Below are 27788 nucleotides of genomic sequence, written 5' to 3' on the forward strand. Positions count from 1 at the left end.
AGAATTGAAATTCCACGCAGCCGGCAGGCAGCGTTTGTAAATGCTGGTGGTGGCTGAAAGGAACAAATTGTCATTTGGATGCGAATGATTTTTGATGGCAGTTATGTATGTGCTTTCACTTGTTGTATGAAAGATGGTCTGTCTGTTCCTTAGTTATTAAGAGATTTTAAATGAGAGTGGATACTTTGTTCTCATTTTACTTTTTCCCCCCTTTACCATGGTAACCTACAGAAATATACCTCAGAATTCATTTTTGGTGAGATTTTTCTTTTTGTGGAATTGCACTTCATTTTATTTTCTTATGAATTATCATACAGTTTGTTTAATGACTCCCACAGCCTTCTTTTTTTGCTGTTTTAGGGAAGTTCAGATATGGAGATGCAATGGATTTATTTAATGCAGGAGACCTGTATTTCCATGCGAAATGTTTTCAAATTAGACAAAATGTCGATTGTTAGTACTTATTCTTGTATTTTAATATTTCTATTCCTTATTAATATTACAGTTATTGTGAATTTTATGTATAAGCTTTTGAAATAAACAGTTAAGATTTGAAAATAGTGGGTATTGTGATTTATAGTCAAATAATAATATTGAGTATAACATTTAAAAATGAAATACCTTCTCTTTTCTTGAGGGGACTCAAAATAAATTTGGCGATATTTGGAATAAAGGGCAACTGAATAGTGATAATGAGTATAATTTATCCTAAGGTAGGATGAGACAATTTGGTTCCAGATATTTAATGTGCATATTAAAACTTCTGGAAATATAGGATTTGAAAATCATTGTTAAATCCGTTGAGGATCGGATGAACATATGACCTGTTCCCCAGAAAGTTCACATTCCTCATTCATGTATTCAAAATTTTGTTCAGAGTGTTGACTTAGATAGGACTCCACAGCTCCACAGAATAGGGCAGAACTGAGCTAGTGTCCAAATTTTTTTGTCCAGTGCTTTTCCTAACAACCATAATAATACCACAGTAATAGCTTTTTTTTCGTCAGCACTTTGTATACACTTTTTCATTCAATGTTTTTGAAGTCGGTGCTACTATTATCTTCTTGTCACTCTTGAGTTCCCTGAGGCTTGTCTCAGCTAGAAAATGGCAGAGCCAAGTCTTCCCAATTTCCCCCTCGAACTCTGTCCAGGCTTCCTTTGCCCTATGCATCTCCCCACCATCCACACATTTTCAAGCATTTTGGTCCTGTCTTTTCTGGAGGCTTCCCAGTTCCTGTCCATCCATGACTGATTCAGCCTGGCTGCCTCTGGAGACCTGTACCAATTTTGAAAACTGTTGAAATCCATCTGTTCTTGTAGGTAAATAGTCTGTGCCCCAAGGCCCTGAGTGTGCATTCACCACCCTGGCAGCCTCGCAGCATTCTCCATCAGGAACCCCTTGGACCGCTCTACAATCCAGCAACTAGGAGGTTAACTCCTGACACTGAAAAGGGGCCTCCAGACTGGGTTGCAGCATCACTGACAGCATCTGTTTTGTTGGATGGTTGAATACTTTGACTATGACCCCTACTTTAGAGAATGGGGAATTTCCTTACCCTCCAAGGCCCAGCCTAGTTCCATCTCATTCCAGATGCCCTTTCCAACTACTTCGGTCTATATGTTCAAACAAATACTCATAAGATGTCTTCTAAGAGCACCCAATATATGCTCAATGCTCGTGACATAGTGGTGAATAAAATAGGCAGTCTGTGCTCACAAGGTGGTAGGGGGAGGTAGGCACTCCATCAGCAATAAAACAAATAAATGCATGCTATGGACCCTAGAGGTGACATGAAAGACAAGTACTAGGTACAATGTAAGTACAGTAGGAAGTGCAATGGGTGCAATAGAAAGTACAATAGAGCAATGGAAGCTTTCAGAGAAAGCTCCTAGGAAGGAACATTCAAGCACAGACTGCTAGGATGAATGGGGCAAGGTCAAGTAAGTTATCAGGAAGTGATAGACCTGGAGCAGACTTAGGCTGTGGGAAAGCTGAAGTAGGAGAGCATTCTGCAGTGTTGTGGCCAGAGCAGAGTGAGGTGAGTAAATGAGAGGATGGAGCTGTGTGAGCCTGGAGGACAAGACGGAGGCCTCTTCATAGAAGATGCGATTGATTTGGTAAGGAACTGAATCCTACCCTAAGTGTAGAAAGAAAGCTTTGACGAATCTGAAGCAGGCAAGTTATGGATTCCATGCCATGCCACACGTGGGGCACAAGTGGAACGCTTTGGGAAAGGACTGAATATGAGGGACTTTTGTCCAAAGTTGAGAAGGTTTATACTCATAAATCGAAGCTACAGGGAAGCAATTTCAAACATTTTTCACTTCAATAAAACACTGCCTGCTAGTTCATATGTCTCACTCTCTGATGATGACAATGTTTTTCTATCTCCACAAAATATACACTGACTTACTTGGAGGCCAAGACCTGCATAATTTTAGATTGAGGTCTGATCGAGAGCTAAATAAATGCCAAATGTCCACATTGTCGGTCTTCATCTTTGTCTTCAAGAAGTTCACACATTTTCATGGCTTTAAAATAGATGATTTAGCCATCTGCTGCATGCACACACAAACCCCTCCTTTTCTGAGCTAGCACTATACCTTTCACATGACACTTTATTTTTTTATTTTTGTTATTTTTTATTTTTTTACATGGGCAGGCACCGGGAATCGAACCCAGGTCCTCAGGCTTGGCAGGCAAGCATTCTTACCTGCTGAGCCACGGTGGCCTGCGCTTGCATAACACTTTAAATAGTCCTTCCTACAGTTTACAATTTTCCTTATCGTGGCATCTCTTCAGCAGACGTCAATATGATATTTTAGACCAATTTCTTAATTTTACCAATATGTTTACTAAATCTTAATTTTACCAGTAAGTGAACTATTAGTGCACGGATAACCCATATCACATAGTTTCAAATTTAATTGTCACTTAGCACTTCAAAGATATTCTTTTATTTTCTATAATTCTTCTGCCTGCTCTCCTTTCCCCATTCTTTAGTGAAACGATAAATTCCCTGATGATGGGGCTCATGTTTTGCATTTCTTTTGCAGGTACCATGATATTTAACGTGGATTTAGCACAATATTTACATGGATCTTGAATTTTCAATAAACGCTTACTGATGGATAGTTTGAGGAGGCCTACTGGTAGAGGAATTGACCCATACATTCAGGGATCTTTAGCCTTAATTTACACATATAATCAACTTTTAAAAATGAATATTATTGATAACTTCTCCTTCCCATTTTTGCAAATTATGATTCAGATGAACATATATTTATTAGATTGATATTTAGATGGATAAATGAAGAATTAGCTGTTTTAGAAATACGTGCAATATTAGATGTTTCCTGACAGAATCAGGTTTGGGAAAACGTGACTTCATCTGTGGTACACTCCAAGTTACAAAGCAATATTCTATGCTACAGTGGCGTTCAGTGGCATATAAATGATTTGGAATTCTTGTCAGTGTGGATTAGAATGGCCGCCTATGCTATCTAAATTCACCATGATACCTATTCTTAAATTCTGTGAACTCTTTTCACTAGAAAAGAAAACATCCACCACCTCATCTGCTCCTGTGAATTTTGCCGTACTTTTGGTTTTCAAGTTCTGTGAAAAATTTTGATGAATCAAGATATTTAGAGCCCAAAGTATTCATTTCTACTTTTTATCCTTCATTTATTAAAGAACCAGAAAGATAATGACAACAACTGCAGAGATGAGTACACTTCAGTTCATATACAACGAACTGAATTCAATGAACATTTATTGAGCAATTATGATGTGCCAGAAACTATGTTTAGTGTTGAGAATACAAAGCTGAAGAAGAAACTGTTCTTGCATTCAGAGAGTTTACTGTCAAAGAGACATGGCAGGCATATAAATGAGTTCTATAAATTGGTAGGTGCTTTAATAGAGAGGTAGTGTAAGATATGGCTTAAGTACAAGGTGAGAGTGTTCCACTCTGGGCTGAAGGTTTCACAGAGGGCACCAAAATTGGGCTTACTCATGAAGGATTAATAGTTGTTCACCAGGTAGAAGGCTTTTCCAGGTAGAGGAGGCTCAGCACTGATGGAGAATCAAGTTCAGGAAGGGTATGGGGAGGGGAGGGATGGGTCTGGAGAATGATGTCATGCCATACTGAGGAGTTGAGATATTTTTCCCCAAGGAAAATGGGGAGTCACTGGAGTTTTCATCAATTAAGTATCAGATTTTAATTTTAGACTGATTACTGTGATCTCCAAACAGTCTGTGGATTGGAGGGTGAGAGAGTAGAGGCAGGGAGGCTAGTTAGGAGGTTGTTTCAATAGGCTAAGCAAAACAGAATAAGTATACAGAGAGTGTAGTTATGTTTCTAGCTTAACAGAGCCATCCATGTTCATACTTTTCATTACCTTTAGTGTACTGAAGTACACTACTATTTCAGTATAAATGGGGCTATTTCATCTGGGATGCTTAAATATATATACTGCAGCAGAAACTGGCTATCTACTCTACACATCCATTTCCTTTCTATGGATATTTTTGGACCCCCCACATGGTGGGGTCATGTTATTAGTTCTTGCTAACAGAATATCAGAGGAAATGATGCATCACTGCAGGCTGGGACATTTACTAGTAAGTGTGCCTTCTCCATGCTCTCTCTTTTTCTTTCTTCTATCTGAAATCTTGAGGACACATAGTATAGATGAAGATGGAAGAGTTGTCAAATAGAAAGAGCCTGGGTTCGAACCCTGAGACATGTCTTGGAGGACAGCTGCTAAGGAACACTTGCATGGGTCTCTGTGAGCAAGGAATAAATTTTAATTGTGACAATTTACTGGAATGCTTGGGATTTTTTTTTTTTTGTATGCTGTATGTTGAGGACCACATTTCATTCTTTTTCCGTGTGAGTATCCCGTTATTGCAGCACCATTTGTTACATTTTTGTTTGTTTATTTGTTTTTTTTTTGGAAGTGCATGGGCCGGGAATTGAACCCAGATCTCCAGCATGGCAGGCGGGAATTCTACAGTGAACTACCTTCGCACCCCCTGGGGTTTTTATTACAGTTACTAGTGGTAATTACCCTGACTAATACTCACTCTTTTTTATTCTCACCCATGTAGTCAGAGGTTTGTTGGAACCATTTATTCTCATTTCCTTTGCTTTTTTAGTTTTCTTTTCTTCTTCTTTCTTTCTTTTTTTTTAATACAGTTTTATTGAGATGCACTCACACCACCATGCAAACCATCTGAAGTAACAATCACTGGCTCACAGTATCGTCATGTAGTTGTGCAGACATCCTCATGATCAATTTTGGAACATTTTCATTACTCCAAAATCTTTTTCTTTTTTTGATGACTTTTGTGTAGACACTTTTATTACATATATATATAATCTATCTATCTTTATATAGATATCTAATATATATTATATATATATAGCACCAGGCACTCTGTTAGGCTCTGGAGATGCACTAGTGAATAAATAAGATCTTTGCCATTGTAGAACTAAAAGTTTACAGGTGGTAAAGAATAATTATAACAAAGTATAACAGATCAGCATTATGCTAGAAAAGAACTGGCGGCCACTTGTTCTGCCCACAGTAAGAGACAGGTGCGACTTGCCAAGGAATGGAGTTCAACGACAATTTGGATGCCTACACATCGTGTTGAGTGCTCAGTATGTAAAAAGAACAAAGACTTTGATCTAGTTTTCATAGAACTCATAATTGGTTGAGAGAGCCAAACATTTGTAAATTTAGCAATCAATACTTTACTGGTTTAGATGTAACAATAGAAATAATGACAAGATTCTGAAGTAGCGCCTAGGAGGAAATGATGGACTCAATGTAATGTGAAATGATTTTGAGAGATTACTTGACTTGGGTTCCTCCTATTTCTTCCTTTTACCTTGGCTTTGGGTTTCAAAGGTCTATGTCTCATACTAGGATTGAAAACACGGAAAAGATGAGCATTAGTTTATAGATATGTAGTGAGTAAGAGTTACTCTATCATGCTTCATTCATTCATTCCTTATGCATTCATTCAATGCCTATTTATCCAGTGCTTACCACACACCAGGAGCTGTTTTCATGACAAGATAAACATTTCCAGTGAACATTCATCGGGGGGTCCAGAGAAAATGGGCCATTATACTCTGTGACCTGTGGCATTGGGGAGAACGCCAGAAACCTAAGATAAGTTTGGTGGGTCCAAGACCAGAGAGGATGTGCCTCTTCTCTGTTAGAGCGGGTACCCAGGGACATCCAGAGGTGATGTGGTAGTGAGGCACGTCTAGGTAGAGACAGCCAGGAAAAGGTCCTGTGTCTCAGCAGCATGGTGCTCCCAAGAGAGGCACAGAAATAGACAAGTTCTAGATATCCCCCAGACAGCTGTGGCCGGATGGGAGAACAAGAGGCAAAGTGGCCACTGTTCCCCCATGTGGTCCCGTCAGGAGCACGAAAGTGACCAAAAGAGAACTGGACCTAAAAGGGACTTATGATTAAGACTGAAGTGCAACTCAGTAGCTGTACTGCAGGCCCAGTGGGAGTGCGGCTGTTTTAGCAGAATGAGGAGGGATGATGACCCTAAGGACCCATTGCTTTACCCCCACTTGCTCCTACACCTGACAAGTCATCATCACATTTCTCCCTGGAATGTGGATAAGTTAGATGAAAAGAGGGAGAACCCTACATTTAGAAATTAAATTTCTACCGTAAATGTAGAAGGTAATATAATGTGTGTTGCCATAGAAAATATAGTCAGTTTTATTTCTTGCATCCCTGAGTATTTAAGCTGATATTAGTAAGAATTCTAGCTGTATTGGAGGTGGTGAGGTTCAGAGAAGGTTTCTTGGAGGAGTAAGAACTGGGAAGTAAGGGGTGGATGGGAATGAGCCTGATGGACTAAAGTGTTGGTAGGAGAGAACCTGATGGGAAGGCAGGACTTGCACAGGTAATAACTAGCTCAAAGGCCCTGGGGCCTGAAATAACCCTGGTGCTCATTACAAGTGTTACCATTTCAGCATTTTTGGAGAATGAGCACAAAGCGTGAAGGGAGTGGTGTGGCAGAGAGGTGAGCAGGGAGAGGACAGGTCAACATGGGCCATTCATGCTACATTATAGAAGTGATTTGTCCTCTTCACGAAACTTCATGAATTTTGTTTTATTGATTTGAGGCCTGACAGAAAAGAATGATTTCCATTTGATTAAATATCACTCCTGACTAAATATGATCCGACGCTTTGACTTTCAGCCCAGGATGAGATCATATACCATTAAACATCCCTTCTAAACTGGAATGTTAGATTGAGCATTTTTCTTACAATATTTCATGACCAGGAGCCTTCCTCCTTTCAGCCCACTTAAAATATTATTACATAGTAGATGATAATGTCTGGTCTCTATTTTGTATTGTCACTTGGAATTTGTAATTGGTTACGCATATTCACTATCAGAAAATCTCTGACAAATAGGATTAAACACCCTCTTTTTAGATGCTTTTGATCCATAGTGTCTGGATAGTAATAAAATCTTTTTTTAAACACAACATAACAACAGTGTATGTTGAGATAATGTTTTTCTGTTTATATGAATTTGTTTGACCCTCATAATCACTTTCTGATATGATGGAGCAGTGTGTGATTTTATTTTGCTGATCTAAAATTGGGGGCCTCTGCCTACGTCCCCGGGCTCCTATGACTCCACACACCCCTTGTTTACCTTTCTTTAAACACACTTACCTTCTTTCAGTTCCTAAAATGTGACAAGCTTCATCTCACCCCATGGCCTTTGGACAAACTATTCCTTTTTCAGTATGCTTTCCCTTCCCCTAACACATTGAATTTGTAAATCTCTATAGTCCTTTAAAATGGTCATATACTTATTTCATGATACATCTCTAGTGCAAAAAATTCAGGGACTTAATTATGGAACCTGTTTATGACCCCTATCAGAAGATCTATTTTGTTGTTTGTACTCGCATTTTCTTTTTGACCTAAAGTGGCAATATACTACTGACAGTCACATCCTCCTCATCTGCAACACTAGGTTCTCAATGACATCTGTCTGCTTCCAAAAATCAAATCCATTCCTAACAAAGGAAGAGGGACAAACTGTTGATTATCTTCAAAGGAATGAACCATAGGCTTTGAAGGTGACAGAAACCTGAGTGCCAAAATGTTTTAGGCAAAGGCAGTATCTTTAGAATAACTACATACTCTTCTAATGTGGTTCATTTTGATGTTTGCATATGCTTAATTGAAAAGCAATCTCATTATCTTACAATCAGATCTGATGAACTCACTGGAGAGAGAACTTGAAAGGACCTATTTCCTTTCATATATATATGGTTAGTGAAACCAAACTACTTGTTCTTGAAAACACACACATACTCACACACTCAAAAGTAGCTATGCTGGTGAAATCTGGGTTTGACTGTAGAACTCAGTGAATTCAGAATTGAATCACCTAGATTATCATATCTTGATCTCATTGACCACAAAATAAATATGGGTCAATAATTCTTTAGCTCCTGATTCTCTGCAGACTAATTAAGATTACAGGAGTGCACCTATTCTTCGGGAGAATATAACTTTTGGACTCTTGTGAAGGATATTTCAGCTCCAACTTATGCCACTTTCTACAAAAAAATTGAAAACAAATCAACGTAGAATAACCCTGAGAAAGTTAATTCAGGCAGACATTTAAGCTATTTTATCAGTTTTATATAGGTTATAGAAACAACAAAAAATCAAAACAATGGTACAATTAATTGTTCAAAAGGAATATTCATCAAGCAACATTATTGAAACTGAGTGAAAACATGATTTAATTTATCCAAGTTAATGACAGGACCTGAGACACGGAACTATTCATAGAAGAACTACTACTCCAGAGCTTCACCTCCTATATGGTTGCTGTCGTCTCTGAATTTGGTAATAGTTCTTTACACACTGTGGACTCTCAGTAAAGTCACTTAAATATGAGGCTGTGGCTTAACCTCTTAGGAGAAGGTGAAATCCTTCCCAAGAAAAATACTTCAGCAGGGAAGACATGTATTTCTAAGGCCATCTAGTTATCAACTGATATTTTGAAGCCTCAAAATGAACAGCCCTTCTATCTTTATTCTGACAAATACCTAAGAAAATGTAACAAACGATGCAGATTCCTTTATTCTTCTTTCATGTCAATGAGGACAATATAGCTGCCAAAGCTCTACGGATCTTGATCTGTCAAGGAGTCAGCTTAGAAAATGTATAGATTCTATACTGGCTGCATTTAGCATTGCATTATAAACACTTTTTCCTGGCACTTAATTCATGCACAATAAGCACAGACATTTCCAATAAACAAAAATGGCAATCTAATTTCATCATCATTATGATTCTTTAAACTTGGTTTAAAAATTTGATGCATTTGAATCTCACAGGCTTTTTGCAAAACTAGTCAAACAACCTTCTAAGAAAGGATTTCTTGGCAGGAGTCAAGATTTTCACAGGGCCTTTTCTGTGGAGAGATTTCAGTGGGGGCTTTTGTAGAGGAAGGGTTCTTTTGGGGGTTTGTAGTGCTCTTGCAATCTTCACATGCTCATTGCAGTAATACTTGTTGCTTCCTTCTGACAGGTGAATGAGTGTGCGCTCTGCCAGATCCATGCACTGAGCATGGACCCAGTGCCCATCTTCATGAGAGCAATAGATCATTGCAGGTTTGTTGAGCTCAGTTGAATAGAATGGTACCCAAGTGTTGATGTCCACATTACAAGTAGGGCAACACGTAATCCAGTAGCCTGTCTCAGACTCATCTTCCTCATCATCTTCATTATATGTGTCAAATTCATCATCACCATCAAAATTATTTGCTTCTGCACTGAAACAAAATTCTTCTGAGTCTTCAAAAGGAGTGGAGTCTCCTGGGTCTTCAGTTGATGTCTGACTGCTTGTGAATGTTTTCTGATCTTCATTCATGTCGTCTTCAGCACATTTCAGCATATAGAAATAGAATGCTTCTGACATAGCCTGCTTATTGTCTCCCGGTATGCCAAGGAAAACTGTTCCATTTCCCATGTTGCTTCCAAACCATACCTTGCTATGCTTAATATCTGCGGTCCAATCTGGGGTCTCCATCTCATGAATTTCTATCTTGTTGTCTTCTAAAGAGACCACGTTACAGACCATTCTTTTTTGATTTTCAAGCTGATAGCCACCAACAACAACGAATTCATCCTTGTTAGTTTGAGTCAGGATGGCACTGGAGACAGAGATTCCTCCTGGCAAGACTGTGCAACTCACCGCGGGGCTACCCAGGGGGAGATCGACCCTTATTCTGTACAGGTTGGCAGGGCGTATGTTATTGGCAAGTGAATGACCTCCTAAAATATAAATGGTATCATTTCTGGCGATGGAGACATGAAAAGATAGCCCATCCTGAAGTTCTGGAAGAACATAGGATGTAGAACACCCAAATTCAAAATCCACCAAGAAAACATGGGGCAGGCAGTCAACTACACTGTTCCATTTTTCTGTGGTTCTCTGGGCAGACGGCACGTATGACCGCCCTCCAAAGAGAACACCAATACTTTTCCCCCGACTATACACTACATCAATGGAATGGCCATATCTGGCTTCAGGAACGTCACCTACCAAGTCTTTCTCTGTGCAGCGAAAAGTAACTTTTTTGTTCTTGGAAACAATAGACATGACATAAATCTTATCTGAGAGTTCATTGTTCGGTGTTTTCCCTCCATGGATGATATACTGATACTTTTCAGACTCGAAGCTGCCTTTGAATGTGCAAATGGCTGGATAGCGAAGGGGAGGAAGGTAGCAGGAATCCTTAGAGAAAACAGCAGGCTTCAGTTTGAGATGGTTATGCTTTACATCAAATTGGAAAACTCCAGTGGGACAGGATCTCTTGGGCCAGCCTTTTTGACCAAAGAAGAAAACCTGCCCTTCAAAATTCATCAGTGAGAAGCCTGGTTGAATGAGGGCTATGTTATTACTGACTGTTACCATCTGTAGTGACATTTTCTGATCGTGGGTAGATCTTTTACCTGAAAGAATTTTAAAAAATTGACATAGTGTACCTCTTCACATCAATCATTATGATTAGACTCTCTCACATGTAAAAAACATGTTAGAAATTTCCTCCCACAAATTTGGGTGGGACTGAATTATCAAAATTCAGAATGCTGGGTATGCAAAGAACCACGGAACCTTCCTGCCTAATACAATCCAAGCAGCTGGGACATGTTTTAGGCATGGACTAGTCTCCCTCAGCATTCTGGGAATTGTAGTAAAATTTCCCCAAAGATTCGCCATTCCTCTGCAGATAGAACTACGTTTCCCAGGAGCCAGCTCCCTGAGGAATGTTGGATAATTTATCTTTGTTGCTCCTAGAGAGGATAATCGTTGCGTGGCTCTCTGAATACAGACATGAGAAGCGCCAAGTGACTAGATGGGCGCCAAGGCGAAAAACTAGGAAATGGGAGGTGAGCGTGGCTGACCTTCACTCCGGGTTTCGGGGAGGCTGCAGCGCGAGGAGAAGTGGCCGGCAACTCCCTGCCCCGGTGTTGCTGGAGCCTCTCGGGGAACTCTTACAGAAGGTGGCCCATTAGGAAGCACTTCTGCTCCTGGCCGGAGTGGGGTTGCCTGGAAACCGCAGGCTGAAGGGACGCCTCGGCCAAGGTGGTCTTAACCGATTCCTGCTTGGACGCCTGGGGGCACAACACAGAATTGCACACCTGAGCATCCTTAGGTCGCTGGGGTTGGGGGTGAGCACCGAGGTTACAAAAGCTGTGACAGTTTCACAGGACCAAAAGACAAGTCTCAGAATGCCTAGAGTCTGGAGGGGTGGAGGAAGCAGGGAGGAGCAGAATAATGATTTTTTTTTTTTTTTACCACTTCTATATTTAGTAATGGAAATAGAGTATACTTTAGCAGTATCACTCTTAAAGCCCCTTAGTTTTCTCAGCCTCTCTTATTCCCATTTTAGGGATTCTTCGGGGGACTAATAGAAGATTCCAAACACATTTCTCTTTTTATGCTAGGAATATAGTTTAGTGGCAGTTATTTCAGATCTCTTTCCAGCCCAAGAACTTAGACCAAAGTCATTCCTTGGTAATTCTTTAATAAGCAAAGAGGGGCCAGAATTAATCAGAGTAATATTTGCATTATGAAGTTTTAAAAAAAGGTATTTACTAGATGAAATAAGCCTGTTAAATTCTCTCTCTCTCTTTTTTATTACCTACCTTTGAGAGTTGTCAAGAGCCTTACTGTGAAATATACTCCCTGTTTGCAGAGTGAAGTCCTAGATACCAAAGGGTAGAGGAAACAAAATAGCAGATCATTGAATGTTAAGAGTAAATTTTTTTAATGTTTCAAAACAGTATAAAACTGCTGCTGAGAGTGTATACTGGCTGCATTCAACTATGGGCTCTGTCACTTACTAATTATATAACTTCAGACAAGGTGTTTAACTTCTACCTCAGTTTCCTCTTGAGATAATAATTTTACTTACTTCATAAATTGATTAAGTTAATTCATGCCAAGCACATAGAACAGAGCTTTGCACACAGTGCTATTTATTATTGTGATTATATTTGAACTTAATCAAAAGTAAGGTTTTTAGTGCTCAACTACCTGTCAGTCATGGCAGATGTTGGAGATAAAGTTGGAGATGGTTAAAAGGGACTTTAGTGTCTGAGAAACTGGATAGTAAGTATACATAAATAACCTTTTGGGCTAACAGGATCTAGGTATGCATATACGATGAGGGTGCTGTGGTGACTGCAATTCAATTAACAGGAAATATTTCATTCTTCTTGTCACCCTTTCTCTAAATTCATTAGATATCCACGCTCCGAAGTTGGATTGTCTCAGTCCAAATCCTGGCTCTAAAACTTAATTGCTGTGTAACCACTTTGGGCAAATGATTTTCTGTTTTTTTTTTTTTTTCTCTTATTTTTAAAACGGGGATATTAGTTTGTCTTGAAGTCTAAATGGGCTAACTTATGTAAATCACATTGTGCAATGCCTGGCAAATAGTAAGTAGTAAGTGTTAATTGGCACTATTATTTATCTTTATTCCCCCTATCAAGGTTTCTTGGACCATTTAGAATCTTTGGTCATGCTGATGAGATGTCTGGGGCTTTAACTTGGAGCAAGTACTTGGAGCACTTCTGTGGAGCAGATGTAATTTGCTTATTATTCTCTTTTACTTAAGATACTGAATTTACTTCAAATCCTTTACCATGGGAGATTCCTCAAGGTGTGAACTTTTAATAATTATCCTGTGGATTATTAAACCAAGGGTGGAATTGGTGAATGAGAAGGATTATTACCAAAGTTATGGAAACGAATCTTTCTATTACTCACACCTTGGTGGTTTGTAAATTCAGCAATTTATCTTGTTTAGAAAATAAGCTGGGTAAGTTTTTAATTCTGCATGGCTTATTCAGATTTTTTGTGAAGAAAGACATCTGTGCAATTAGGAAAATGTTATCTATAGGAACCAAAATGAAATCCACAGGCAATTACTCTCAGCATGATGTGCGATTATTCTTAGCGAGTTGCCCACTTTTGTGGTAGAGGCAGCACTGAAGCCAAAGCCTGCTTGTTTTAAACACTTGTGAAGACTGTTCTTGGTATTTAAGGCAAACCAGATAGGGGTAATGGGTTCCAGATCTCACGAGCTGAATATGCACCAAGGACACTTGCTTTTAAACAGCAAGTGTCTTAAAAATGTTTTCATTATAGCCCATTGGCTTCATTTTAAGATTGTTACAGGAATTTTGGACTCTTGTTAGTGAAAACAGGATTGTTTCAGATTAAACAGAAACATTTTCTTGGGAAGCCTATAAGGAAGAGTTTGGCCCTTTATGTAGCTTGTCAGGAACCCTAAACATTTTTGCTGCCCTGCTGTTGGCTCACCTTGTTATAATTTCAGGGTCTTACAGGGTTACAGGACATGGTAACATTTATTACTTCCTCTTTTAACACAGCTCAAATATTTGCATATTTACTTTTTAGAATTACACATTTAAAATCATGCTTTATGTATTAAAAAAATAAAACAGAAACATTGCTTTTGTATTATTTTGCTGTATTTATTTAGATTTTTAAGTTTGGCTTTACTGACTTGAAGATTTTCACTGACTTTTACTATTGTATATTTTCCATGGTTTTAATATGACTATATTAGCCACATCTTGGTTTTTAAGAGCATTTAAAACATTTTTCTAGCTCCAAAATAATTCTACTGAAGTGCTTTTCTTTAAATAGACTGGGTAAAAACCAGAGGATTTTTTTTTTTTATTAATTAACGGAAAAAAAGAAATTAACCCAACATTTAGAAATCATACCATTCTACATATGCAATCAGAAATTCTTAACATCATCACCAGAGGATTTTTTTTTTTTTTTTTTTTTTTTTTTTTTTTTTTTTTTTTTTTTTTTTTTTTAAAGGAAAGACAGAGAGAAGGAAGGAAGGATAGAAGGAAGGAAGGAAGGAAGGAAGAAAGGGAAACATCTTTAAACATTTTCTTGTTTTATTGTATTCTGTTTCTCCGTTTTTGTTACATGGGCTGGGGCCGGGAATCGAACCGAGGTCCTCCGGCATAGCAGGCAAGCACTTTGCCCGCTGAGCCACCGCGGCCCGCCCAACCAGAGGATTTTTAAAAACAGGACACTGTTCTTCAGCTGAGGGAAGCTGTAAAGTCAGCACATTACTGGTTCTTTCTAAGAGATGGAAATAGAGGACCATTAAACGTGCAGGATTTCCCCAACCCCGTACTAGCATATCTCAGCAGGAGGATTTTCATTTGTTCGCTGTGAAGTTAGGGCATAGCTGAGAATCAGAGGAAGGCTAACGGTGTGAGGTTTGGGTTTGTAGTTTCCTGTGTCTGAACTGAAGTTTTTTGTTTTGTTTTGTTTTTCCTTCCAAAGAAAGACACTGTACTCTGAACTAGTACATCTTACTGATCAATATTGCTCATGTTTTCCTGATTGCTCCAAAATAGCAGGTAACTTCTTGTAACTGTCAGCATTTAAGGCGTGAAGTAACTCTCGCTTGCAGGGTTAACCAGATCTGTGGCATACATTGTTTGATTTTTGCTGGCGGTGGAACTAGGATTAGGTTTTCCTTCTGACGCTTATGCTCGAGAAGCATTTATGCAGTAAGATTTATATACACTGCTCTGAAGACATAGAAAGTAAATCCTTGCAACAGCCAAAGGATTTGAAACTGACCCAAAAGGCACCGTTTCCAAATTCTCCATCATCCCTTCCCTATTTGGACAGCCAGTCCACCTGCAGCTCACACGCTCCTGAGGTGTGGCATCATCTTTCCATTAAAGTTATGCATATAGGCGCCCAACTTTTAGCTTTGGTATAAATGAAGGTATTGGACCTACCTGGAGGCCAGAGAGGCTGCTCACCCCTCTCTGAATCTTGGCTGCTAACCCCGGTATTAAATGCCAGCACTTGGGGAGAGTCACTGACTTCCCACCATGACCGTGGCAAGCAGAAGGCTGACGGTGAAGAGAGAGTGTGTGCCTACAGATGTTCTAATGAGCACTGATGGAAGGGGAGGAACTGACTGTGACTTCTTTTTCTTCTTTCGATGGTTGGGGAGATATCCACCAGAGTGTACACCCAGGATTTAACCATTTCATCACTAGTGAACCGTAGAAACACGGTTCACTACTCACTTGTAAAGAAAAAACAATCTTGTTGAAACTCAATTTAATTTTTCATTAAAACATTTTAGAAAAACACAGGAATATTGATATAATTACAGTGATTTAAGTAAATATGGTTCTGAATCAAAGGGGAAATTATTTGTCCTAAAGCAGAGATCATTAATACCTATGCCAGTACTTTTAGCTTTGAATTGCTTTTCTGAGGTTTCATCATATTTTATGTATGGCTCAGAGGAGTTCTAATTATTGGAAGGCCTACTACGAACTTTGTGACAGCTGTACAGTGTAGTGTTAAGAGAATGGGCTTTTGAGTAAGACAGACCTGGTTTTATTTGTCAACTGCCATTTTTCAAATGGAGTCATTTTACCTTTAGGCGGGCTTTCCATCGGTTTCTCCATCTCTGAAATGGAGAGAAAAGATGTACTTACTTCAAAAGATTGTTGCAAAAATCTTAAATGAAATAATGTATGTAAAGTGCTCAGCAAGGAATGTGTTTCACACTGGTTTTAATAGCAGGAGCTTGCTTCGCCTTCCCTATCTCCCCACTATGAATTTTCATAAAGGAAGAATAAAACCAAAGGGTTGAGAACAGATGTGGGAAGAGCTGACTTAATTTTAAAACAATTCATTAAAAAGATTTACATCAAGAAAAAACATAAACCACCTGTGAGCCTATCACCTCACTACAAATCTTTCCATTTCTTTGTACTCTGTTCTAGTTTTTTTTCCCTAAATATATACGTTTTTACCTAGTCCTAATCAGAATACATTGAATTTTTAAAATCTTTTATATCTAATATTATTCCATAAACAAGATGAAATGTATAAAATCCCGTTAAGTAATATAACACAATTTATTTAGTCATCCACTATTTTTGGACATTTAATCAATTCCCATTAGCTTAGATGACAGAATTCAGTGCTCAAAGGTAGACAAATCTGGAGTTAGACTTAGTTCTGCTATTTACTAGCTGAATGACCTTTTTGATTAGCTGAATGACCTTTTTGAGTTTCAGTTTCCATGTCTCTAAAATGGGGATGCTACTTATTGTGACTATTAATAGATATAAAGTGTCTGGTATATAGAATATATTCAGTAAATCTTGCCTAATGATGGTTATGCTATAAATATGTTTAAGTGACTATTTTCATTCTTTGAAAAATTTTAGGATAAATTTTCAAGGTTGATTTTTTTTTTTTTAAACTGATGAGCAAGCAGTTCAGTTGCTTGGTTGATTCTCATCTGAAATATTGTCTCTTCCCTTAAAAAAAGCATAATCATCTCTTCTGGTTATTTCCAAGATGATATTTTTGCTTGTCTGCAAAAAGGATATTGGGTTATTTCCCCAACCTACATATGGTGTTATATAATGACTATGTTTAAATTTATATTTATTAAATATAAATATTTAAATTACAACAACAAATAACAATAGCAGGAACCCTAATAAAATTAACATGTTGGATATCTCTATAATAAATGAAAATAAGAAAGACTACATGAAAAACCATGGTGGTGAGTCTTAGCAGGTGATTTAGCCTTTGAGTTTTACTGACATCAAAATATGGGCAGTGTGTACCATAATATTTACTTATTGAATGGGGTAGTTGTCTTTTGAAGTAACTTGAAGTTAGCAACACATTTAGAAATGGGTTTTAAAACTATGAACTCTTGCGGTGCTTTCAGGAGAGTAGTAGACTTGCAGTGTTCTCAGTCGACGTACCTCATCCTTGGGTCCTCAGCATAGAAACTAAATACGAAATAGTAGACACTTATTGAGCAACTACTGTTCACTGAGATATATGGAGAATTAAAAAATAAAAATCTTGTAAAAAATAAAAGTAAAAAGACCCTTAAGGTCTTGTCCTTAAGGGACCTACATGGTGAGAGGAAGAAATACCGTTTGATTATCGATAAACACACCTTACATTCTTCCCACAGTCAGCCTTTCTTAAAGTTCACCAGCCTATGGCAATCACAGTTATTGGTTACTCAGCCCCTTCTTAAGCCTTAAGGCAAAATTGAATTCAAACTCCTACTGAAATAATATGAATTTATCTTTCCTTAAATCAAAAGATAGTAGACAATTAAAGATTATAAATCAGTATAAAACAGAATAACCTTTTTACCATGGGGAGAGAAGATAAAAAATGTGGTAATGGGTTATATTGACATGGTAAGTGAACAGAAAAAAAGGTATAATTGGGACAAAAAAAAAATAGAATGTCAGAGACAGAAGGTGACCTTAAGTCCAATCCCTGTATTTAAGCAATTTGAACTACTGGAGGCTAGAAAGGTTAAATAAGTCAATATAAGGTGATGCAGCTGCAGGGGTGTGTGCTTGGTGGGACACGAAGGTGGGGAAAGGCAGGGGAGAGACACTGTTTTGTGAACTCATGACAGTTTTTTCTGAGAAATGTAGTGCACTACTCAAGCATTTCTATCCCCATTTTATAAATGGAGAAACAGCTTAACATTGTCATTCAGTGAGTTAACAAGAGTTTGAAAAAAGGTTAGTGGTAACTTCTCATAGTGCTAGGATAGGCAGACATTTATTTTTAATAAGTGCATGACTTTTAAGGAAATAATAAAACATATAGAAAAGGAGATTTTTGGCTTGTTCAATGAATCACATACTATGCGCCACAACTGAAACTGGTGAAGAGGAGAAAAGAGGAAGGAAAGGGAAAATAAAAGAAAAGCAATTTTCAGTTAGTGTGATGGATGGTCAAGAGAAGACCATGACAAGTGACTTGTCATTTTTTATTTAAAGCAATTAAATATGGCTGCCTGACTAGAATGACTAATACTTTCCTCTAAAGGTTCCATGATTTCTGATTGAAGGTGGACTAAATATGATTTCTGTAAAATAAAGTGGAAAAAAATTTCAGAGGAGTTTTGCTAATGTGCTGGAAAATATTCACTTAATTTTATTTTGATAAACGGAGGAGGTTTGTAATTTTTCTACCTTTGGGTATAGAAAGCATGTTGGCAAAAATTACGTACTCATGCATGTGTGCGTGTGTCTTGTATACAAAATGGCAAATAAAATACTGAAGAAAATTGGAAACTAGGGAAGTACTGCATTACCTCTTAAAGCCCATTTATTATCCTACAGGCATTGGAATTTAGAATTAAAAATAGCTAGGAAATACATCTCTAAAATCTCATTTCTTTTAAGGGAATGTCAAATGAAAAGGTCGATTTTATTTGCAAGATCAGGCATTTAAAAACACTTAGAAATGAATTCCTGCAAGCAGAGTTGATTTAGTTCAGTTGGTTTACACCTGCTTCGAACCAGCTGTGCGGGTTTTTCTTTAAAGTGGGCTTTCTGGCATTGTACAAGTGCCGTGTAGTGTGCAGGTGGCTGATAGACTAGGGAAGATGGAGTGGAGGAGAAAACTTTAATTAAGGGTGGGTGCCTTTGTGCCACAGCTGTTATGCAGTACAGATAAATTAAGCACTAATGGGACATTGCCTCCCATGTGAAGGTGGGATCACATTTGATCCAATAAATCTTTTATGATTGAAATATTAGTGAGTGTAGAACTGCACAGTTGGTTCAGAAACTCTGCTGCCTTATAGATTCACAGCTTTACCAGGGGCCCTGAAAAAATGTTCACAGAAATACTCAACTGTTTTTGTCCATAACTCATCAATGTAGTTTGATAACATTTCTGAGAACAGAATATCAGTTTTGGACATAGCTGAAATATGTGAATAGTATCTTTTTCTTGATAAATGTACTAGTCTTGAGGTCAGTTACTGTGCTTGTAGGAGTTGTTAGGGGGTGAAAGCAGAGTGTTTTCTTGCAGAGCTCTAGACTTTTCAGAAAAGCACATAAAGAAATAAACTACTTCTACTTCTTTCTGCCCAACTCAGAATAAAACCTGCAGTACCCTACAGTATTTGGGGACCATAATAAGATGCTAAATTTATTTTATTTTGGAATTTGAATATAAAGACTAAATATATTAGTGTTTTATGGCATTTTCGAATTTTGCTGATTCGATGTCTCATAAAATTTGACCCTCTATAGTCTGAAAGCTTTTGGTAGTTTTCTTGGATGAAGTCACTGGTTTACACACTCCCATGGACATGACCTCCCTTAGACCTCCAGTTCTAAGGTGCTCTGGAACTCTTCCTGCCCAACCCTCCTCAAAAAAAAAAAAAAAGAAATAAAAAATGGTATAGAAAATGTAAGCTTCCTGATTTCAAGTGCAATGCATTTTCTGTAATTTGTTTTCTGGGCATATCCTTCAGTTTCCGTGTACACAGGTAATTGGTTTTTTCAAAATGATAGGGAGTGAACGGGAAGAGGAAGTCCAAATGTTTAACTGTTTGCATTTTTCTTTGTTTACTGGAATTAATAACTGTGTAATTGAAAGCAGGCAAACAGGCTAATACGTAATTGACCCGCCCCAGTCAATCAGTGCAGACATTTCTGACTGACTTAAACAGCTAGGAGGAAGAGTATGTTTTGGGGAAATTAAAAAAAAAAATTGATTTTATACAATCTGCTGATGAATAGCAAAGCTTAATGAATGATAGCCTTAAGAAACCTCATTACAGTAGCTTGGATGGATGAACAGGAAAGGGAAGCAAAGTTTTCAAGAGGAAAGTTTCTGCCCAAACATGTCATTGCATAGGTTAGTTTTATTTCCATTTTCCCCAAAGCTTTCTGCAGGGGAAGAACTATCAAGATGCCTGAGTGCCAACATTTTTGGCAAACTTTTAGTGATAATTTGTTTTCCTAATTATCTTTTGCCTTAATTGGCTTATTCTTATCATCCTGTCCTCCCCGCTTTTAAATGCTTTTATTTTGAAATAATTACAGATTCACAGGAGGTTGCAAAGAAATGTACAGGGAGGTCCCACACATCATTAGCCCCACCTTCTCCAATGATAGCTTCTTGCATAACTACAGTATAGTATGAACATCAGGACTTTATCAGCACAGTCCACAGACCTTATTCAGACTTCCCTAGTTATACATGCACTAATTTGTATGTGGCACATTTTATCACAGCTGAAGCCTTGCACAGCCGCCATCACAATGAATATGTTCAACTATAACAATACCACAAGACTTCTTCATAGCCACACCCATCCCTTCATCACTGTCCCTAACCCCAGATAGCCATTAAATTATATTATATTTTAATTATATTATATTAAATTAAAGATATAATTATATTATATCTTTAATTATATTACTTTATGAATGTTACATAAAGGGAATCATCAATATATCTTCTTTTCAGATTGGCTCTTTTCACTCAGTGTAACTTCTTTGAGGTTTATCCAAATTGTTGCATGTCTTGATAGTTTTATCCTCTTTATTGCTGAGTAGTATTCCATGGTATGGATGTACCATAGTTTGTTTAATCAATCATCTGTTGAAGGAAGTTTAGGTAGTTTACAGTTTTTGGCTATTATAAATAAAGATTTTTTGAATATTCATATACAGGTTCTTGTGTGAAAATAAGTATTTATTTCTCTGGGATAAATGTCCAAAAGTGCAGTTGCTAGATCATCTGGTAAGTCCGTTTTCAGTTTTCAAAGGAACTGTCTAACCATTTTCCAGAGGGATTTGTCATTTTACATTTTCACCAGCAGTTTAATGATCTGGTTTCTCTGCACCCTTGCCTGCTTTTGCTGTTGTCACTATTTTTCATTTTAGCCATTCTGATAGATACGTAACAGTATTTCTCTGTGTTTGTAATTTGTATTTTTCTAGTGGTTCATGATGTTGAGCATTTTTTCATGTGTTTATTTGTTATTTATATATCCTTTTCAGGGAAATGTCTATGCATTTATTTTATCCAATTTTAGTTGGATTTTTTTTTTGTTTTAAGGTTGAGTTCTTAGAGTTCTTTATGTATATATATTTTTGATATTAGAGTTGAGGGAAATAAATGATTCCTCTTTTTCTTCCATTAACTAATCTTCACATTTGCTCCTCTCAACAATGCAAAACTCTCCACCCTAGCAACTGTCACACTGTAATGATAAAACTCACTTTGCTAACTACCAGCTTCCCTATGGACTATAAACATCTGCTGTTTCTCACCTCTGTAACCTGAGTTTCACTGCATGCCCATGATCATGCTCATGATGATGAATATATAACTTTGTGATGAAAAAAAAGAATGTACATATTGTATGTTGATTGATCTTTATGTATTTTAGATTCCAGTTGTTTGTTGAATATTTGATTTGTAAATATTTTCTCCCACTCTTGTAATTTCTTTTCATTTTTTAAATTTTGATGAGGTCCAATTTATCAGTTTTTTCTCTTATAGATCATTATTTTGCTGTCAAATCTAAGAACTCTTTGCCTGGTTTAAAGATTCTCTCCTATGTGTTTTTCCTGCTTTCTTTAAAAATTCCACTATTTGGCCTTATTATGTTTTAATTTTCCTCATTCCTATTACTTCCTTATTTAAAAATAATTTCAATCCCATATTGCTTTTATTTTAAAATAATCATGAAAGGGGTTGTCAGACTCATGTATAGAAAATGAAGTCCTGTATAGAATATATAGATTATAATCCTCTATAGGGAAGGAATCATATTTGTTTCTTTTAGGGCAGACTTTGTGATATCTCTGTTCATGGTAAGTTTGTACTGAGCTCACGTTGTTTATTAGATGCAGTTTTTAGTACGAGTGTTTTTTCCTGTCTCTCTCTCTTTTTTTTGGGGAGGGGGGGGAGTGCATGGTCTGGAATAGAACCCAGGTCTCCTGCATGAAAGGTGGGCATTCTAACCACTGAACTACCCATGCACCCTCTGTCTCTCTTTTTTAAGGTGAGATTTGTCAAGGAAAAACTTACAGCTGTTAAGACTTAACTACTTCCAGGACCTCAGCACAGAAGACAGTACAGCTCTCTTCTAAAATTTTGTGGTCGACAGTAATCTCTTCCTCTCCTTCTTTCTCTAAATGCTTCTCTGCTTATACTGTCAACTGTTTTGGTGGTAATGAAGAGGTCCATGTATTTTTAAGTGTTCGAAAAGATTTGATAGGGATTATAATTTGATGTGCAGTGTATCTTTTGATGCTAGAATTGGGTGTATGTTTTTTTTAAAATCCAGACAAAAGGAAGTAAAGAAACTTAGACTCTTTTCTGTTTTGTGAGGCATGTTTTGTTTCATGGCTCTGCCTTATACTTTATTCCTTTTATCTCTTCCCCTGTCTTCTTGTTTGTGTTGGTAGTTGTCTGTTTTAATTTCCTTGGCTGCTCAAGCAAATATCATGCAATGGGTCACTTTAAACAAAGGGATTTTTTTTATTGAAAAAAATTAATAACAACAAACAAAACAATAAGATATCATTCCATTTTACATATATAATCAGTAATTCTTAATATCATCACATAGTTGCATATTCATCATTTCTTAGAACATTTGCATTGATTTAGAAAAAGAAATAAAAAGACAACAGAAAAAGAAATAAAACGATAATAAGGAAAAAAAGTTAAATATACCATACCCCTTACCCCTCACTTTCATTTACCACTAGCATTTCAAACTAAATTTATTTTAACATTTGTTCCCCCTATTATTTATTTTTATTCCATATGTTCTACTCTTTTGTTGATATGGTGGATAAAAGGAGCATCAGACACAAGGTTTTCACATTCACAGAGTCACATTGTGAAAGCTATATCATTGTTCAATCATCATCAAGAAACATGGCTACTGGAACACAGCACTACATTTTCAGGCAGTTCCCTCCAGCCTCTCCACTACATCTTGGATAACAAGGTGATATCTACTTAATGCATAAGAATAACCTCCAGGATAACCTCTCGACTCTGTTTGGAATCTCTCAGCCATTGACACTTTGTCTCATTTCACTCTTCCCACTTTTGGTCGAGAAGGTTCTCTCAATCCCTTGATGTTAATTCTCAGCTCATTCGAGGGTTTTTCTCAGTCCCTTGATGCTGAGTCTCAGCTCATTCCAGGATCTCTGTCCCATGTTGCTAGGAAGGTCCACACCCCTGGGAGTCATGTCCCATGCAGAGAGGGGGAGGGTGGTGAGACTGCTCGTCATGTTGGCTGGAGGGAGAGGCCACATCTGAGCAACAAAAGAGGTTCTCTTGGGGGTGACTCTTAGGCCTAAATTTTAAGTAGACTTGACCTATCCTTTGTGGGGTTAAGTTTCATATGAACAACCCCCAAGACTGGGGGCTCAGCCTGTAGCTTTGGTTGTCACACTGCTTGTGAGAATATCAAGACTTCGACTTGGGGAAGTTGAATTTCTCCCTGCTCTCACCATTCCCCTAAGGGGGCTTGCAAATACTTTTCCACTCACTGATCAAATCACTCTGGGATTCATCGGGGCATCACTCTGGACAAACCAACAAAATCTCATGTCCTAACTGAGATTCCAAGTACTTATGACGTTCAATCAAACTATCTACATAAGTTATATTAGGAAATGCTCTAGTCAAAATATAAATTTTGTAACAAATAAACATTTTTTTGCTTTAGTCTCACACATAAGGTGACATTTTAAAATATTAATTACCATCTATTTTCAGCACCCTACAATAATGACATTCCTTTATTCTTCCTCATGCAAAAACATTTTTAAAATTTGTACATTGTACATTTCGCTATTGTTATATACTCTAGGCATTCCTAGATTATACCATCTCAATCTTTAACATCTATCTTTCTTTCTGATTTCATTTATGTCCCCAGCCCTCCTCCCTCTATCATTCTCACATGCAGCTTCATTCAGTGTTTTAAGATAGTTATATTACAGTTAGGTAGTATTGTGCTGTCCATTTCTGAGTTTTTGTATCCAGTCCTGTTGCACAGTCAAACAACAGGAATTTATTTGCTCACAGTTTTAAGGCCAAGAGAAAGTCCAAATCAAGGCATCATCAAGGTGATACTTTCTCCTTGAAGACTGGCATTCTGGGGGCTGACTGCTGGTGATCCTTGGTCTTAGCTTGTCAGGTGGCAAGGTATCTGGTGGCGTGTCCTGGTCTCTCCTTTCTTATCTGGGTTTCCTTGATATTTTGCTTCTGGCTGCTCCCTCTGTTACTCTCTCTCTGTCTGTCTGAATTTCATTCCACTTACAAAGCACTCCAGTAATAGGATTATGACCTATCCTGGTTGAGATGAGCCACACCTTAACTGAAGGAACTTCTTTGAAGGTAGACATCCACAGGAATGGACTAAGTTTAGGAATATGTTTTTCTGGGGTGCAGCTTCAAATCAACACAGTGTCTAAAGCAAGCAGCATTATATATGCTCATGCTCTAGGCGTTTTGTGCAGAAAAGTAGTCAGAGGCATGGATACACCCATCCAGAGTGAGATTACTTCTACATGTTAATTTCCTGCTGGTTTCATGGATGGCTTACAATTCATCACCACAGACATCTCATTATTGTTTATAATAGGGGAACTACATGGTACTGCTCACGAATAGGGGCATTAGTTGAAAGAAGCCTACCTGAACTTTTTTTTTTTCCCAGACTCTTTCATTTTTTCTCTGTTTGGATTAGAAAACCTTCATATTTCTCTCAACGAAGAGAGTGGCAGTTTTTGTTATTGGATTACTTTTTCTCTTCTTATTTATAAACTAAAAACAGAAGAAATATTAGAGGATGCAGAATGGTTATAGTTCATTCAAGGAAGAAGAAATAATTACAGTTGGGTCTCTTATTATATAAATAAATCAGCATAATTACAGTATTATTTGTTTTGTTCTGGCCATTTGGCCATTTGCAAAAATTATAAAGGAGGATCTACCCTGTGAAGTACCAAGGTTGATGGTTTCATTTCCTTAGTAAAGATGAATTATTTTGATTACAACCCATCTTATCTTTCAGCTTAGCAGTACATTCTTGTTGAGCAGAACTATAAAAATTTTAGAAACTGGGCTTTGATAGCACCTGTAAAACTCTTTAAATTTGTGTTATTATTTATAATCTTCAAGCAGTAATAGTAAACTGTGTTGTTTTTTTTAAAAAACTTTCTTTGCAGACATACCCTGTGCCATTAAAAAGCAGGTTATGTAAGCACTTTGAGAGAAGACTAGCTTGTGGTGATTGTTTCTTAAGGCTTACTGTTTTTGCTTCTGAAAGTTGCATTTTTGGGTAAGTTGCATTAAGCAGGGAACCTGAAGATAAACATCCAAGATGTACTGTATCAGTGGAGTTAATTGCATGTGCCATATTTCATAGTAATGCCCATTCAGAGAGCGCATAGCACTGGCAAGTTCAGGTGGTTATTAGTTTCATTTTGATAGTAGAAAACATGATTCCAGGGAGGTTATGAATTTTTTTTGTTATCTCTCAGTGCTACAGTAGGAAGAGAACTTTGTTCCTAACCTGTGTCCTTTGAGGGAAGTTTGGTAGTCCAGGCAGAACAATGCATGCTCTCTGCGTTTCCTTCAGAGGCAGTGACTGAAAGTTCTGCTTATGGTTTACTCACAGATATTCATAAACATTTACTTCTGGGTCTTTCACGTGAAGCTCTAAGCCCTAAAAAATGAAACTAAACCAAAACAGAGATTCCAATTATCCAGACACAGCTTTTTTTTTTCTTTGAGAAAAATACCTCATGATAAATACATGAAAGTACATAAATGGTAACTGAAAAACCATTGCTTCCTTCTAGAAAACCACCTGGATTTGCATAAACCACTTGACTGTCTGGTAAATGATTATCTGCTCTGTCAGTTCCTTGGGGACTTTTGCTATTATTATTATTATTATTTTAGTGGATAAGGACCGTTTTGAAGATGTGTGTTTGTTCACCTCTTCACGTAATAGCAGTGTGTGGACCTGGGTATTGTGAAAGTCTTAGAGAAGTCAGTAAAAACACAGCATCGTCTCTTCTTTATTCTGATAGCTATGTGAATAAAATTAAAGACCTTGAAGGATTTTGAATGTGTGCGGTGTGTAGTTTGTTAGTTATTCATCTTTAGTACTACTGAGATGTATTAAGTATAAAAACTCAGAATATACCAATTTGAGAATTGGAAAGGAAGTTGCAAGGCCTTTCCATTATCACTCTTAAAGCATCCACGAGGAGCACTAGAAAGCCCACCCTGGCTGCTTCTGCTTGGTTCTTGCTTGCTGAAGTAGGTTGCCAGAAATAATTTTAGGAGGAGATTGATAAATACATTGTTGGAATTTTGCTCGGGTTCCATTCTGAAAAAGAAGATTGACATTGACATTCTTGTAATTAAGTACATGTCCTACTGATAGTGAACTAATATCCACCTTTGAATTTATTTTTCATTCTTTATTATCTAGCAGCTGCAAGAATAATTTCTTTAGCTTTGTATTACTGGAGGCTAAATTTGTCCAAGACAGAACTGATTCTTTTTTTGTATGTTGAATTTTCAGGTACAAATAGCTTGAATAGTTTCTTCCTTTTTAAGTTGAGACTGAGCTATACTTTTTATTTTTCACTCAGCCCTCCCCAAAACCATGTTTTTATCTGGGGTTGTAACATATGAAGAATTATCTTGATTTATCTTTAGGTAACACCTGTGCCTTCAAAGACAGAATGGTCACAGGCATAATAGCTCTTTCTATAGGCGGAATACTGAGAATATTCCAGTATTATCGCCGTCGCCATCGTCATCATGGCTAACATTTCTTACACTATTTAATCCTCCCTACAGTCCTGTGAGATGTGTGTAGGTTTGAATTCCTTATTTGAAATCTTTGGGCTCAGATGTATTTCAGAATTCAGAATTTTTAGGAGTTAGGTAATAAATTCACCTACTTTATATTACACAAAGTCTCAAGTGGGGCCTGGGAACGCACCTCATGAGCAAGCCCATTAGTATTTCTGTTTAGAAAAACATAGAAAGAGTCACACTGAGTGGAATAAATAAAAATTGTAAATACTCTCATGCTAATTCAGATCAAGTTTTGCCACCAAATAAGTTTGGACATCATCTTATGAAAAGATTTTTGTTTTTTTCTGACTTCTTTTGTATTTTGGAATTATGGTTGAGGAAATATAGGCCTGTACTGTTGCTATCCCTCTTTATAGAAACAGGCCCAGAGAAGTAAGTAACTGTCACAGTGTTATGCAATTAGTAATTAAGAGCTAGTTGGTG

The 27788-nt window shown here is 37.4% G+C and overlaps 2 protein-coding genes across 3 annotated transcripts in view; one reads left to right on the forward strand and one right to left on the reverse strand.

Moving 5' to 3' along the window:
- Positions 1 to 9434: 9434 nt before the first annotated feature.
- On the reverse strand, positions 9435 to 11015 carry RAG2 (recombination activating 2). Its single transcript, XM_077112291.1, has one exon. The coding sequence runs from the start codon at positions 11013 to 11015 to the stop codon at positions 9435 to 9437; it is 1581 nt and encodes a 526-aa protein (XP_076968406.1).
- A 253-nt stretch (positions 11016 to 11268) lies between these two features.
- IFTAP (intraflagellar transport associated protein) overlaps positions 11269 to 27788 on the forward strand; it is an 83604-nt gene continuing 67084 nt past the window's right edge. The window contains exon 1 of one of the 2 annotated variants that reach the window (XM_077114443.1): positions 11269 to 11479. In XM_077114443.1, coding sequence (XP_076970558.1) covers positions 11473 to 11479 — 7 coding nt within the window. In that variant the 5' untranslated portion in view covers positions 11269 to 11472. The remainder of the gene's footprint in view (positions 11480 to 27788) is intronic. The other variant, XM_077114442.1, reaches the window with a different exon arrangement.

Source organism: Tamandua tetradactyla, chromosome 8 (assembly GCF_023851605.1).
Source record: "Tamandua tetradactyla isolate mTamTet1 chromosome 8, mTamTet1.pri, whole genome shotgun sequence".
NCBI classification, from domain to species: Eukaryota; Metazoa; Chordata; class Mammalia; order Pilosa; family Myrmecophagidae; genus Tamandua; species Tamandua tetradactyla.

What these genes read in the sequence shown, in the direction of transcription:
- RAG2 (XM_077112291.1), bottom strand. Translation starts at nt 11,015, where the DNA reads ATGTCACTACAGATGGTAACAGTCAGTAATAACATAGCCCTCATTCAA.